The sequence below is a fragment of the Tachysurus vachellii genome, chromosome 18, assembly GCF_030014155.1.
Source record: "Tachysurus vachellii isolate PV-2020 chromosome 18, HZAU_Pvac_v1, whole genome shotgun sequence".
NCBI lineage: Eukaryota > Metazoa > Chordata > Actinopteri > Siluriformes > Bagridae > Tachysurus > Tachysurus vachellii.
This window is the reverse complement of record NC_083477.1, coordinates 10802898-10815942: the sequence shown is the minus strand read 5'-3', so window position 1 is coordinate 10815942 and position 13045 is coordinate 10802898. Positions and strand designations below refer to the sequence as shown.

The following is a 13045-nucleotide window of genomic DNA, read 5'->3' as shown; positions in this document are numbered from 1 at the left end:
AACCAGTGTGTGTACTCATATATAAGGAGTTAGGAGGAATCTGGAGTTTGATCTCTCGGTCATAGGGGAAGATTTTCGACACCGGTGACAATATTAGAAATGTCTGAATGGTGAGAGTTTCTGACTGCAGTGTTATGAAGCTGTAGCTCCACAATCGGGAAGGGAAACTCATTCTTGGTGAGTGAATCTCTTCCCCTCACTTCACGGCTTTTTACGAAGGCCAGATGGTGTTGTTCATGACTTTTTCACACCTGACAAATGGGTGTGGGAGATAGCTTTAATGGTAGACATGATTCATCGTGAAATCTCTCTACACAAACTGCGCTCGGTTTGATTGCAATGACGTGTCACTGAATGTGTGGTAAAAGGGCAGTTTGTGGTAACTGACTGAACATGTTATTGATTTGAACATGCTTTTTCTTGGTTCAGTTAATCATAGAAATATAAATGAATGTATAGGTGAATAGATGATTATTCTAATTTGAAAGTCTAGATCATTCTAATGGATGCCTATGTGTGTGTGTGTGTGTGTGTGTGTGTGTGTGTGTGTGCGTGTGTGTGTGTGTGTGTGTATAATAACATGGGATAATTGCCTTATGTTTGCTGTTTTAACTCCAGTGGGAAATACACTTGACCTTTGACATCATGGCTAGTACTGAGATCCCCAGTGTCTCCTCTACACCCACGGAAGGGATCTCAAACCGACCAAACACTCTGTCTGCAGCTGATATAGCGGTGCTTGTTGTTTATTTTATATTGATCCTGGCAGTAGGAGTATGGGTGAGTTTATGTAAAAGCACATCCATACATTAATGCAGTGATACAAGTGTGTGTGTGTGTGTGTGTTCTTTAAGGTCTTCTCATTGTTAACTCATTCACTTTTTTTTGGTGACCCTTTACTTAAGTATCATGTTCATAGACTTGTCTGCATACAATTTTACAAGCGATTATTCCAATACAGGTCTGCTGTCTTAAATTTGGAATGCCACGTGACAGAAGGTTGTGTTATGACAATGTCAATGCTGACTTATGTTAGAGTTATATAAAAGAGATGATTAAACACACAGTGGCTTGGCAGGTGGCTTTAGCTGGAAGACCTACGTAACAAAAGTGAGAACTCTGAAGTCTGTTAAAATCTATATTTGGATACAGTGATATGAAACCCTGCTGTATGACACTGTTAGTCAGTGTAGACTTTGGCAGACTTTGATCATTAAACTGTAACAACAGACTTCTGACTATAAATGAAAGTGCTTATAAGACAAATGTCATGAGTGTATAATATTCTGTAAAGTGAGCTTCAGTTATAGGATTTTTATTATAATATCTTAACACCAGGGGGGAACGTTTGAAGTTTGGTGGCTCGGTTATCACACTTGCCTCACACCGCCAGTGTAAGGGTTTAATTCCTGTCTCTGCTACGTGTGTGTGGAGTTTGTATGTTCTCCCTGTGCCACGGGGGTTTCCTCCAGGTACTCCAATTTCCTCCCCAGTCTAAAGATAAAGATTGTCCATAGTGAGTCATTGAGTGTGTGCATGATTGTGCCATGCAATAGACTGCCATCCTGTTTAGGGTGTTACCCTGCTTTGTGCTCCGAGTCTCCTGGCATAGGCTGCAGGTTTCCTGTGACCCAGCAGGATATACAGTGTAGAGAATAGAAGGATGGATATTAACACCAGAGTTAGGGAAATACCAGAAATACTGAGATGCAAAGCTATTTGTTATGACATTTATAGAAATTTCAATACAGCTTTATAAACAGAACTACATTATTCAACTCAATGGCAGCATTAAACCCAATAGAATTGGGGAGTCTTATTACTATAAATTGTCATATACATGTAGATTTATTCCAGTTGTCATAAACGTACAGCACCATCTATGCACTGAATATTAACAATATGTCAATAACATTCTGGCACAAGCGTACAATACACAGCAACGTATTAAACTTTCACTCTTAGCCAGGTTAATCTCTACCAATACACTAGTTGAATGTTTGTGCTTTCCACGACATATGATAAGTTTTACTTGTGAAACTTTTGTTTACGATTCTGCATTCTCGGGAGCCTAAAGAAATTACAGACGACATAAGCGTTTGACATATGCTGGTGCCTGGATGTTGATATTAAATGTGTAGAAGGTGCTGCAGATCTGCTGCACACAAAAGGTTCTTCTGTAAGACTTTTAATACATAAAACATCTGTTTTATACATCTGAACAGGCTGTGCTGTTTTACTGTGTATTTCACTGCAATATAAGAGTTATTACAAATCACACATGTAATCTAATGCTTTGCTGATTTCAAGTCCATGTGGAAAACCAACAGAAGCACAGTGAATGGATATTTCTTAGCAGGCAAAAACATGAGCTGGTGGCCGGTGAGTTCTGACAGTGAACATAATATCTGTACACAATATGATATTTTTTTATATGTAAATTATTTGACTCCTTGCGATTTTTGCAGGTAGGCGCTTCTTTGTTTGCTAGCAACGTAGGCAGCGGTCACTTCATGGGTTTGGCTGGATCGGCAGCTGCAGCTGGCATCGGCCCCACTGCATACGAGTGGAATGTAAAGCTCCAATAGCAAAATATCCATATATAGACATATCTTTTCTGTAAAAAAAAAGAAAATGGCCAATATTCAACAAATGTTTGTATCATTAGACTCTTTCCTCTTTTTTTCTTAAAGGGTATGCTGGTGGTTCTGCTCCTAGGCTGGGTTTTCCTCCCCATTTACATAGCTTCAGGGGTGAGAGGGCTTGTACACATCAATACATCATTATTTAAGTTTATTTCAAAAAATAAATAAATAAATAAATAAATAAATAAAGTTTACAAGAATATTTGAATTCTCTTTTAGGTGACAACTATGCCAGAATATCTTCAGAAGAGATTTGGAGGCAAAAGAATACAGATATTTCTTGCAATTTTGTATTTATTTATTTACATCTTCACAAAAATATCGGTAAGTGTCTATCAATGTGCACAAGTTTTCTTCACTTTTGAAAAACCAATATTCAGTATAAACAATTTATAACCGAATGTAGCCATTTTCACTCCATGCTAGACACTGATTCAGCAGAAATAGAAACTGAAATTTTTCATGATTTCCTGTAATGCATGTTTAGTGGTTGCATTACAAAGCCAGCAGGCAGCAGATGATATTCCCAAGTGAGTAAACAGCCTCTGGTCTAACATTAAGCAGGGCTTCTGGAAAATTAACGTGATGAACTTTGCAATTGTGTGTAACGGTGCACTAGGTAAACTCTGGCATGTAGTTACACAGTGATCTATTGTAAGGAGCATTGTAATGATTTGTTTACTCACTGAACCCAATTTCTGGTCCATGCCCATGTGCACCAAGCCCAGCCTCCCAGAATCTATTCAGAGTTTATTCACGTATTTTTCATATAGCTGGAATTGAACTTTCTATTATCGCATGCTTTTAGTGTTTTGTTCATAAAACACTAAAATGACAGGTAACATACTTACATGTTTGTGTAGCTGATGATCTGAACAGTTTACCAGTTTCTAACCTTCATGAACAAAAATAATGTAACTGTCTATCTTTATAGACTTCATGGTCAGCAGGTAAAACTCCTAAATAAGAGGTATTTAATCATAAACACATAATGATTTAGGATTAGACCTATAAAACATTTAAATATACAGTATGTAACAGTCCTCTTACCATTATGCTGTGGATGCTACAACTAGAGGTCTTCACGGGTCCACTTAGATCCGAAAACCCGAGGTCCGACCTGAGACCCGAGCGGGTTCGGGTCTAAAAGTTTCACGTGTGCCTCGGACACGGATCAGGTCTAATAATAGCGGCATCGGGTCTCGGGTAATTTAAAATGAATGTGTTTTTACCGAACGGACCCGAGAAGACCCGAACTACTTTATCTCGTCTTTATCTTTTCCAACCTCTCCTCTGTTTGCCAAGACCCCTTGTGACATGTGGCTGCCGACGTGTGGCTGGCGGTAAGCTAATTGTCAAAATTGATTGACCTGTCAATCAATTTTGAATCCACGCTGTAGCGGTTACTTTAGTGTAGAGTTATGCAACATTACGGTCCAGTCGGGTTAAAAAAAAATGCCAACGGGTCGGACTCGGGTCTAATTTTTACGGGTTTGTCTCGGGTCGGGTCTTTCTTAAAAAAAAAAATTATGCACGTCGGGTTCGGGTAAAAAGTGATTCGGGTCACTTCGGGTCGGGTACATTTTTTTAGACCCGAGAAGACCTCTAGTTACAACTCAGTTCACAGATAAAACAATTATATTCCGTTTATCTGAAGTATCTTCTATGTGCTGAATATCAACATACTACAGCAACTAAATTGTAAGTTGTTTATTCAGACGTGTATACACAAATATATGCATTACAAGTATCATGCCAAAACATCAATAATTAAATCCAGCTATTCCATTGAGTAAAGAATGGAGAAATTGCACCAGCATGGACCAGCATTTTCTCAGGAATACAGTAAGACAGTATTGTTTCAATAGACAGGTTTCTCAGATGTTCCACATTAGTTGAAAAAGTAATAATAATAAAATATTGACCAGTGTTCCATGTTTTAAAAAAGGACAGATTAAAGGCTGTGTGAATGCCATGTGTGCAGGTGGATATGTACGCTGGGGCTGTGTTTATTCAGCAGGCTCTTGGCTGGAATATTTATCTTGCTGTCATTCTTCTACTTGTCATTACTGCGCTCTATACAGTATCAGGTGAGTTTGTGGCTTTCTGTTTAGTGCATGTAGATTGTACATTAGTGAATTGAGATTATGATAATGGCCGCTGTGCACTCATGTTTGAAAGAATGTCTTTTTAGCAGTGTTGTATAAAGTATTAGAAAGCAATACTTGAGTAAAAGTACAAGTATCGTACTAGAAAAAGACTTTGGTAGAAGTGAAAGTTACCTTTTAGAATATTACTCAAGTAAAAGTCTTAAAGTATCTGATATATACTGTACTTAAGTATCAAAAGCAATTTTACGATATTTAATGTACTTAAGTATTTGAAGTAAAAGTAAAAAGTAAAATTTCAGTGATTTTCGGTAGGCATAAGAGCAGGGGCAGTTCTAGGATTTCATCTTTAGGGGGTTTTAGTCCCGAGAATTTAAAACAAGAAGAGTTTTATATTATATATTATATGACTACATAGTAAGCCAAAAGTTATGGTATTATTAAATGGCAAAGGTGGACACCAAAATGATGTAATGATGCCAGTCTTGAATCAAATCAGTTTATGTATGTGTGAATTCTCTACAAACAGTGTGTCCAATGAATGCAGTCATTAATATAAAAATATTCACAAGACAAAGACCAAATCAATAAATGTTATTTTTATTTAGTATTGAATGGATTGTTTGCATTAATATTTTTTGTTCTATCAGCTCTGGTAATAAGAATAGTGAAATTTCACTGCTTTTGGTTGCCGTATTTGCGGCTTTCAGCCGATTAACGTTATAGATAAACGCCTCCAGCTCTGACTGCGCGTGCACGCTGCGCGTGCCTGTGCTTCTCCGTAGAGTGTGCGGAGCGTAGTGCAATCTAGGAGCAGTGATTCGCCAAAACCTCCCTTATTGCAGTCGCACACATTTCTTCTGATTTTATTTTGTAGTAAAGAGTAACGATGACACTTAGTGGAAATATAGCGGAGTAAAAGTATACATTTTATCTAGGAAATGTAGTGGAGTAAAAGTGAAAGTTGACATAAATTTAAATAGCGAAGTAAAGTACAGATACGTGAAATTTCTACTTAAGTACAGTAACGAAGTATTTGTACTCCGTTACATTACAACACTGGTTTTTAGGTGGTCTGGCAGCCGTCATCTACACCGATGCGGCTCAGACTGTCATCATGCTGACTGGGGCCCTGACACTTATGACCTTCAGTATGTAGTTTCCTTTTAACTCATCTACCAATCATTCGCTTTATATCTGCTTCCTAACATCCTCTGAGGAACTTTTGATGGACAAACAAACCACTATTGTAGCTGTAACATTGTCCTGTTTCTTTTTTTGCCGTCACTCTTGCATATGGGGAGGTTTTTTGGAGGTCGGGGGCTTGCAGGCCATTTTTGACGGCTACAGCAATGCCATTCCCTCCATTAGAGTCCCAAACACCACGTGCGGGATCCCTCGTGAGGACGCCTTCCATATTTTTCGGGATCCCGTGACCTCTGACTTACCCTGGCCTGGGGTACTGCTGGGGATGTCAGTGCCCTCCATATGGTACTGGTGCTCAGATCAGGTAAGGGAAGTATAGAAGTTGTGCAAATAGTGTTTTTCTTTTTAATCCTGTACGTGGATTATTCTATAAGATCACAAATCCATCATCATTACACAGAAATTCTATTTTACTGATTTTACACTGTGGATTTTATTTTATTTTATTTTACACTGTGGATATGAGAAAATGTTGTGTTTGCTGGATGTAGACCCAGCAAAGTTTTTCCATGAATTGAACTGGTAGATGTGAAAATATTAGCACAGCTGATGTATATATAGAACGATTAGTTTAGCAACTCAGTTATTTTAACATTAACTATTCTGGCTTCTGTAGCAGATCCTTTGTTGCAACTTGTTACTGACAATCATATACATGTCTGTAAATTATTAGCTGAAGGAAGCTCATCAAGAAAGTTTCATATATGCAGTAAATTCTAATTCTAATTTTGTTACTTACACAACCATATACATTGTTGAAAAAAAATATGTTAATAGAATTACACTGTAAATTTTTTTTACAACTTTTATTTCATTTCATTATATAGGACAGTATATTTATTGCATTTATCCTCTCTGGTGTGATGTAATGACCTGTTATTAAAAAATGACAACAGAAGCAGAAAGTTTAAAGCCAGTTAGACAGATAAGTGTGTGTTTATTCTCTGCTCTAGTTCAAAACTCTGTTCAGCACTGTTAGATCTAAAATTTGTATTGTAAAATACCACTTTGAAGAAAAAACACTTTAACTTAATGTGTTGTTTATAGCTACGAATTAGTCATTAATCATTAAAATGTAGACACAAACATTTTTTGTAGCTGGATTTTCATATAGTATACAGTATATATTAAAATATCTAAAATTAATAAAGTTCCCTTTTCACCTTACGTGTCTGTGCAGGTTATAGTGCAGCGCTCGCTGGCTGCTAAGAACCTGCTGCATGCTAAAGGAGGCTCTTTGATGGCTTCTTATCTTAAGATTCTGCCCTTCTTCATGATGGTGCTGCCAGGCATGATCAGCCGAATCCTCTTTCCAGGTCCTAAAAGACATGTCTATTGAACCCAACCTTTTTATTTTCTTTTATTTAAAAGCATGACAGTTCTGAGTGTTAATGTATAGTATGTTTTGGTCCTATTTGGTGTGTTTGAACAGATGAGGTTGGCTGTGCAGACCCTAAAGTGTGTGAGCAGGTTTGTGGGAATTCTGTGGGCTGCTCTGACATCGCCTACGCCAAACTAGTCATGGAACTCCTTCCTATGGGTATTTTACCCTTCTTTGATTCAGTATTAATCTTAAATGCTGAGTTTCTTGCCATTATGATGTCTGACAGACACCTATACGTTTAGGTCTGCGGGGTCTGATGATGGCCGTAATGATAGCTGCTCTCATGTCGTCCCTGACCTCCATCTTTAACAGCTCCAGCACTCTGTTCACCATGGACTTATGGAGATACCTCCGCCGTGCTGCCTCAGAGTGGGAGCTAATGATCGTTGGCAGGTTGGACAATGATTAATACAAATGTTACTCAGCTACAGTATAGCGGTAAGCTTAAGGGCTGACACTTGATTCTTTCAGGCAATCTGTGTGTTGAATTCCAGGCCAGTAATTTAGAAGCTCCTTTGTCCTGCTCAGGGTCATGTTGGAAGCACATCTTGGAAATAGTTGCAGTAGTTCACTCAGGATGGAACAATAATTAAAGTCGTCACGATCATGCGCACACACACACACACACACACACACACACACACACACACATATACAGTTGAGGCCAAAATTATTAGCCCCCCAGGAATTTTGGAACATTTTCCTAAAGATCTTTCCAATGTTTGCAGCATTCATAAAACTTGATATAATCAAACATTCGCCAGTGCTATTTAGTAGCTTTTGGTACATTTTGGAATATAAAATACATTTTTAGGCTTGCTTTATAATCAAATATAGTGAAAATGGGGTGGTCAAAAATATTAGCCCCTTGTGAATATTTGCTTTCAAAACACACCCAATTAATCAATCAGCTTTCAAAACACACCTGTGCAGTCAATTGGCTTCCTAACAACACCTGGGCATTCAATCAGCATTAAAGGACTCCAAGGAACAGGGCACTTGAACACATTATTGGGAGAGAGACTTTTACTCACCATGCCCAAGACAAAGGAAATCAGTCTTGAGCTCAGAAAGAAGATAGTGGAGGCTCATGATAAGGGGGAAGGCTATACTGCCATTTCCAAGCTTTTCACAGTGTCTAGAACCGCCGTACGTTGCATCATTGCCAAGTACAAGGAGACAAATTCTGTAAGAAACAAACCTGGGCGTGGTCGTAAGCGCAAGATTTCAAGAACCCTGGAGAGGAAAATAGTCAGAGATATCAGCAAGATGCCCCAGACATCTGCCAAGATGATTGTTGCTGACCTGGCCTCTTCTGGAGTTGATGTTTCAAGGAACACAGTTGTGAGGGCTCTTCATCGTGGTGGGCTTCAGGGCCATCGTCCCAGAAGAACCCCTTTACTCAAACAGCGGCACATCACAGCTAGACTGAGGTTTGCCCGTGAACATTTGAAAGGTAAAGATGAGTTTTGGGAGTCTGTGCTTTGGTCTGATGAGACTAAACTGGAACTGTTTGGGCACATGGATGTTGCTTATGTTTGGCGAAGAAAGGGTGAGGCCTTCAACCCTAAGAACACAGTTCCCACAGTTAAACATGGTGGTGGGAGCATCATGCTGTGGGGCTGTTTTGCAGCTTCAGGCACAGGGAGCCTTGTTCGGGTGCATGGCATCATGAAAAAAGAAAATTATGTTGACATTTTGAGGGATAATATGCAGAAATCTGCTCGTAGTCTAGCCTTAGGTCGTCGCTGGGTCTTCCAACAAGACAATGACCCAAAGCATACATCGAAATTGGTCCAACAGTTCCTGAAGGATACCAAAACAAAGGTCCTGGAGTGGCCCGCACAGAGCCCAGACCTCAATCCTATTGAGAATCTGTGGCGAGTGCTCAAAGTGAATGTCCATGCTCGGAAACCACGTAATTTGGACCAGCTGGAGCAATTTGCAATGGAAGAATGGGCTAAAATCCCTCAGGAAACCTGTGCCAACCTAGTAAAGAACTACTCTAAGAGGTTGTTGTCAGTTGTGGCTCAGAAAGGGTTCACTATTGACTATTAATGACCGGGGGCTAATAATTTTGGACGTTTCATTTTTGCCCTTTCTTGTTTCAACTCACTATTTCAATTAAATATCCTAATCAAACTTAGTGGAGATTTTGTCTTTGTTATTTTGGAAACAAACACACTATAAAACACTTGTTGTTAATGGTCATTTCCATGGAGAAATCAAGAGTTTTGTCTAATTTCATAAGGGGGCTAATAATTTTGGCCTCAACTGTACATACACATATTCATAGTTATTCATACCAAACATGCATTTTGAAGGTGAGAGGAAACCAGAGTATTCAAAAGTCCTCAGAAGAAACCAACATTGGCTCAGAGAAACACAATGGTACAACTGATTTTATACCTTTATACAGGGTCCCCATTTTGTCCCTGCACCCAATTCTCCCAGGGCTGGCTACACGTCCACTGCTAGTCTGTATAAAACATTTTCTCTAGAGTGTTAAATAAATGAATGAACTTTTACCTAATCCTCAACAAGTTTTATTGACAAATTGCTTGCCTATTGTTTCTGTTTCTAGAGTTTTATGTTTTATACTCATGATTCTATCATTTATTCTCATTCATTTCACTGTGTTTATGTGTGTGTTCAGAGTATTTGTGCTGATCTTGGTGGTGGTGTCTGTGCTATGGATCCCTCTGGTTCAGGCCAGTCAAGGTGGCCAGCTCTTCATCTACTTGCAGTCTATCAGCAACTACCTGCAGCCACCTATCACTGTGGTGTTCGTGGCAGGCTGCTTCTGGAAAAGGACCAATGAGAAGGTTTTGTGTGTGTGTGTGTATGTGTGTGTGTGTGCGAGCGTGTGTGCGTGAATTCTTTTGACCTGTTATTGACCCTGCAACATGAAAAAGACTTGGTCACAAAAAGAAGTATATTGACCATACAGTTGACCAGCTCTATTAGAGCTCATTCTATGAAGGCCATATTCATACATTTTCTAGTTTTTGTTGTCAGTGATTCCTTGTAAATTATTTAAAAACAGAGTATTTATAATGTGTTATATAGCGTTTACTCATGCTGTAATGTACAGTAAGTGTCACTATTCATTATAATGTCACATGGTGTAATGACCTGTGTATAATTATACAGAACTCTAATATTTATCAACAATTACATAGGTTAACTGTTTCTGATGGCTTCAGCGATAACTTTAGGTAAAGTGAACATGAGAGCTTTTGACTCATTGTAGGTTGCAAGACATCGTTCATTTAATTTTCAAATTAGTTACAAAATACCTGAGACACAATGACACACTGAAGTTTGAAAACTGTAATTAACGCTAATATTAAAAACCAAGCTGCCTTCCGCTCTTGTCAGCCTCAAGCTATTGTGGGCACTAAATCTACACTTGGAATGAAAAATACCAGGTAATATTGTCGAGTTGAGGTGAACCTGTGTCCAGTGTATAGCCTTAGATTCTTCAAAGTTATAATGATTTATGATAATGGGCATAAAAAAGACCTAATGTGTGTTTTTTTGTGGGTGTAATCAATAATATCTATAAGTTTATATTTTAGAATAACAAGAATATTAATAATAATATATATATCTGTCTATCTTGTATATATCTTAGCTTGTATATGGCCTTGATCTGAGTGTATAACTGCTTTACCACTATGACAATCTACATCAAATGTTCTAGTCACAGTTCTAGTCAACAGAACTAATGGTATAAAATGGAAAAATGAAATATTTTAAAATATGACTGAACAAGTTGGAGTTTAATGACTTGTTCATTCTTTGCTGGGTCTACATCCAGCATGTACATGTGTTAAGGCTATAAAGAATGAAACAAGACACGTGTAATTCTCTGAAATCTTTTGCATGTTTGTCTTTTACACTGTGTGTGATTTAGGGGGCATTCTGGGGTTTGGTGCTGGGGCTGCTGGTTGGCGTTGTGAGGATGATTCTGGATTTCATCTACCCTCTACCACAGTGCTACGAGACGGATACCAGGCCGGATGTAATCAAATATGTGCACTATCTGTATTTCTCAATCATCCTCTCCCTGTTCACACTCGCCGTGGTGGTTTGTATCAGCCTGGCCACAGAGAAACCCACAGAAGAACAGGTCAGGATGACACAGCATGCATATGTGAAGCTTAATGTGGCACTTTGTAAAATTTCTAGACGACTAATAATCAGAAAATTACACACAGTGACTCATGAAACTGATGTTAATGTGTGCTGTGTGTCACAGTTAAGTCGGCTGATGTGGTCAACGAGGTTTGATCCTGTGAAGAGGAGCGAGTCCATAGAAACTGGAACCTTTACTATCGATCATGGCGTAGATCACGAAAAGGAGAAGACTCATGGAAGTGTGAGAGAACACACAAATGGTGTGTTTTGATTTAGAAGTAATTCATGTTAAATGCTGGAAATTTTATTCATCTCAAGCGATCTTAAACCTTGCTAAAAGATTAAGAGTAAGCACCAATGACGGTTCATCCAGTAGGGGGAGCCAGAGAGTCACAAATTATCATTAAACTTTTTACATTCTCCGGATGTAGCTGAAGGTGGTTTTCACACTGGGTATGTTTGATCTGAATGAGTGTACAATGCGAGTGTGATAGTCCAGTCCATTCTTATCATCTCACATCATTACAAATGTGCATGGAGAACACAACACCGCAACTCACCACATTTTGGTATACAGGTGTTGCGGAAACAAATGATGTCATCAACTAAAAGACATGCAGGTTGATTTACTTCCTGAACAAGTGCAAACGTGTATAAGTCACCTTCACAGGAATGGTGAATATTTCAATGGTGACAACTTAACTCACACAATGTAATACAGGTGGTCCTGGTTTCAGTATCACAATCCACTTCCCAGGACTGCTTTCATGTTAACAATTTTCCATGCTGTTTTGGACTGAACTGCCTGTGTGAAAGCCCCCCAAATGTAGCTGCGCAATTGAGGGTTAAGGGCCTGGCTCAGGGGCCCAGGAGTGACAGCTTGGTGGAAAAGGGAGTCAAACTCATTTCCCTAGATTGAATAAAATTTTCAAATCCAAATGCAAACTGAAAACATACTGAGATGTTAATAAGGTTCAAATTCATGAGTTTTTTACTGTGACATGTACAACACTCTGTCATCAGGCTCGAGTACACAGCATGCTGAAACACCCTCTAGGCTGAAGTCCACCCTGTTCTGGCTGTGTGGGATGAAGCAGAATTCAGAAAGGGTGCAGGACCCGGCACCTCCACCTGAGGCAGTAGTGTGTTCCCTAGAAGAAGAACCCTGTCTGAGGCATGTGGTAAACGCCAACCTAATCGTCTGCATGTCAGTGGCGGTGTTTCTATTTGCCTTCTGGGCATGACAGCCCGGAGTCTTAATATCTAAAGACTATGGACACTAGTAATCCTACAAAGCTTGGTCACAATTTTGTCTTATAATCATGTAATTATCAGTGTGAAATTTTTCATATCTCAGCATTTTCAAACTCAATGCGCATTGACTGACTGGTTGTGTAGAAGATGGAGTGAAGCGTTGCTCATTTTATTTATACAGAACATTGACATTTTTACGCTGAGCTATATGCAGGCAATACTTTCTTTTTAAATGTCTTCAGTTCACTAAGATGTACAGTATGTTTTACTAACCAATAAACGCATTTAAATAGAAACAGACACAG

The 13045-nt window shown here is 38.9% G+C and overlaps 1 protein-coding gene across 1 annotated transcript; it reads left to right on the top strand.

The window, feature by feature from the left end:
- Positions 1-22: 22 nt before the first annotated feature.
- Positions 23-13044, top strand: slc5a11 (solute carrier family 5 member 11). The gene is made up of 16 exons (XM_060892265.1): positions 23-177; positions 619-780; positions 2311-2382; positions 2469-2573; positions 2694-2753; positions 2865-2969; positions 4630-4735; positions 5824-5904; positions 6058-6263; positions 7140-7275; positions 7392-7499; positions 7586-7736; positions 10000-10168; positions 11263-11478; positions 11608-11746; positions 12510-13044. Exons 2-16 carry the CDS (start codon positions 646-648, stop codon positions 12728-12730), a joined length of 2010 nt encoding a protein of 669 aa, XP_060748248.1. The 5' UTR covers positions 23-177; positions 619-645; the 3' UTR covers positions 12731-13044.
- Position 13045: the final 1 nt, after the last annotated feature.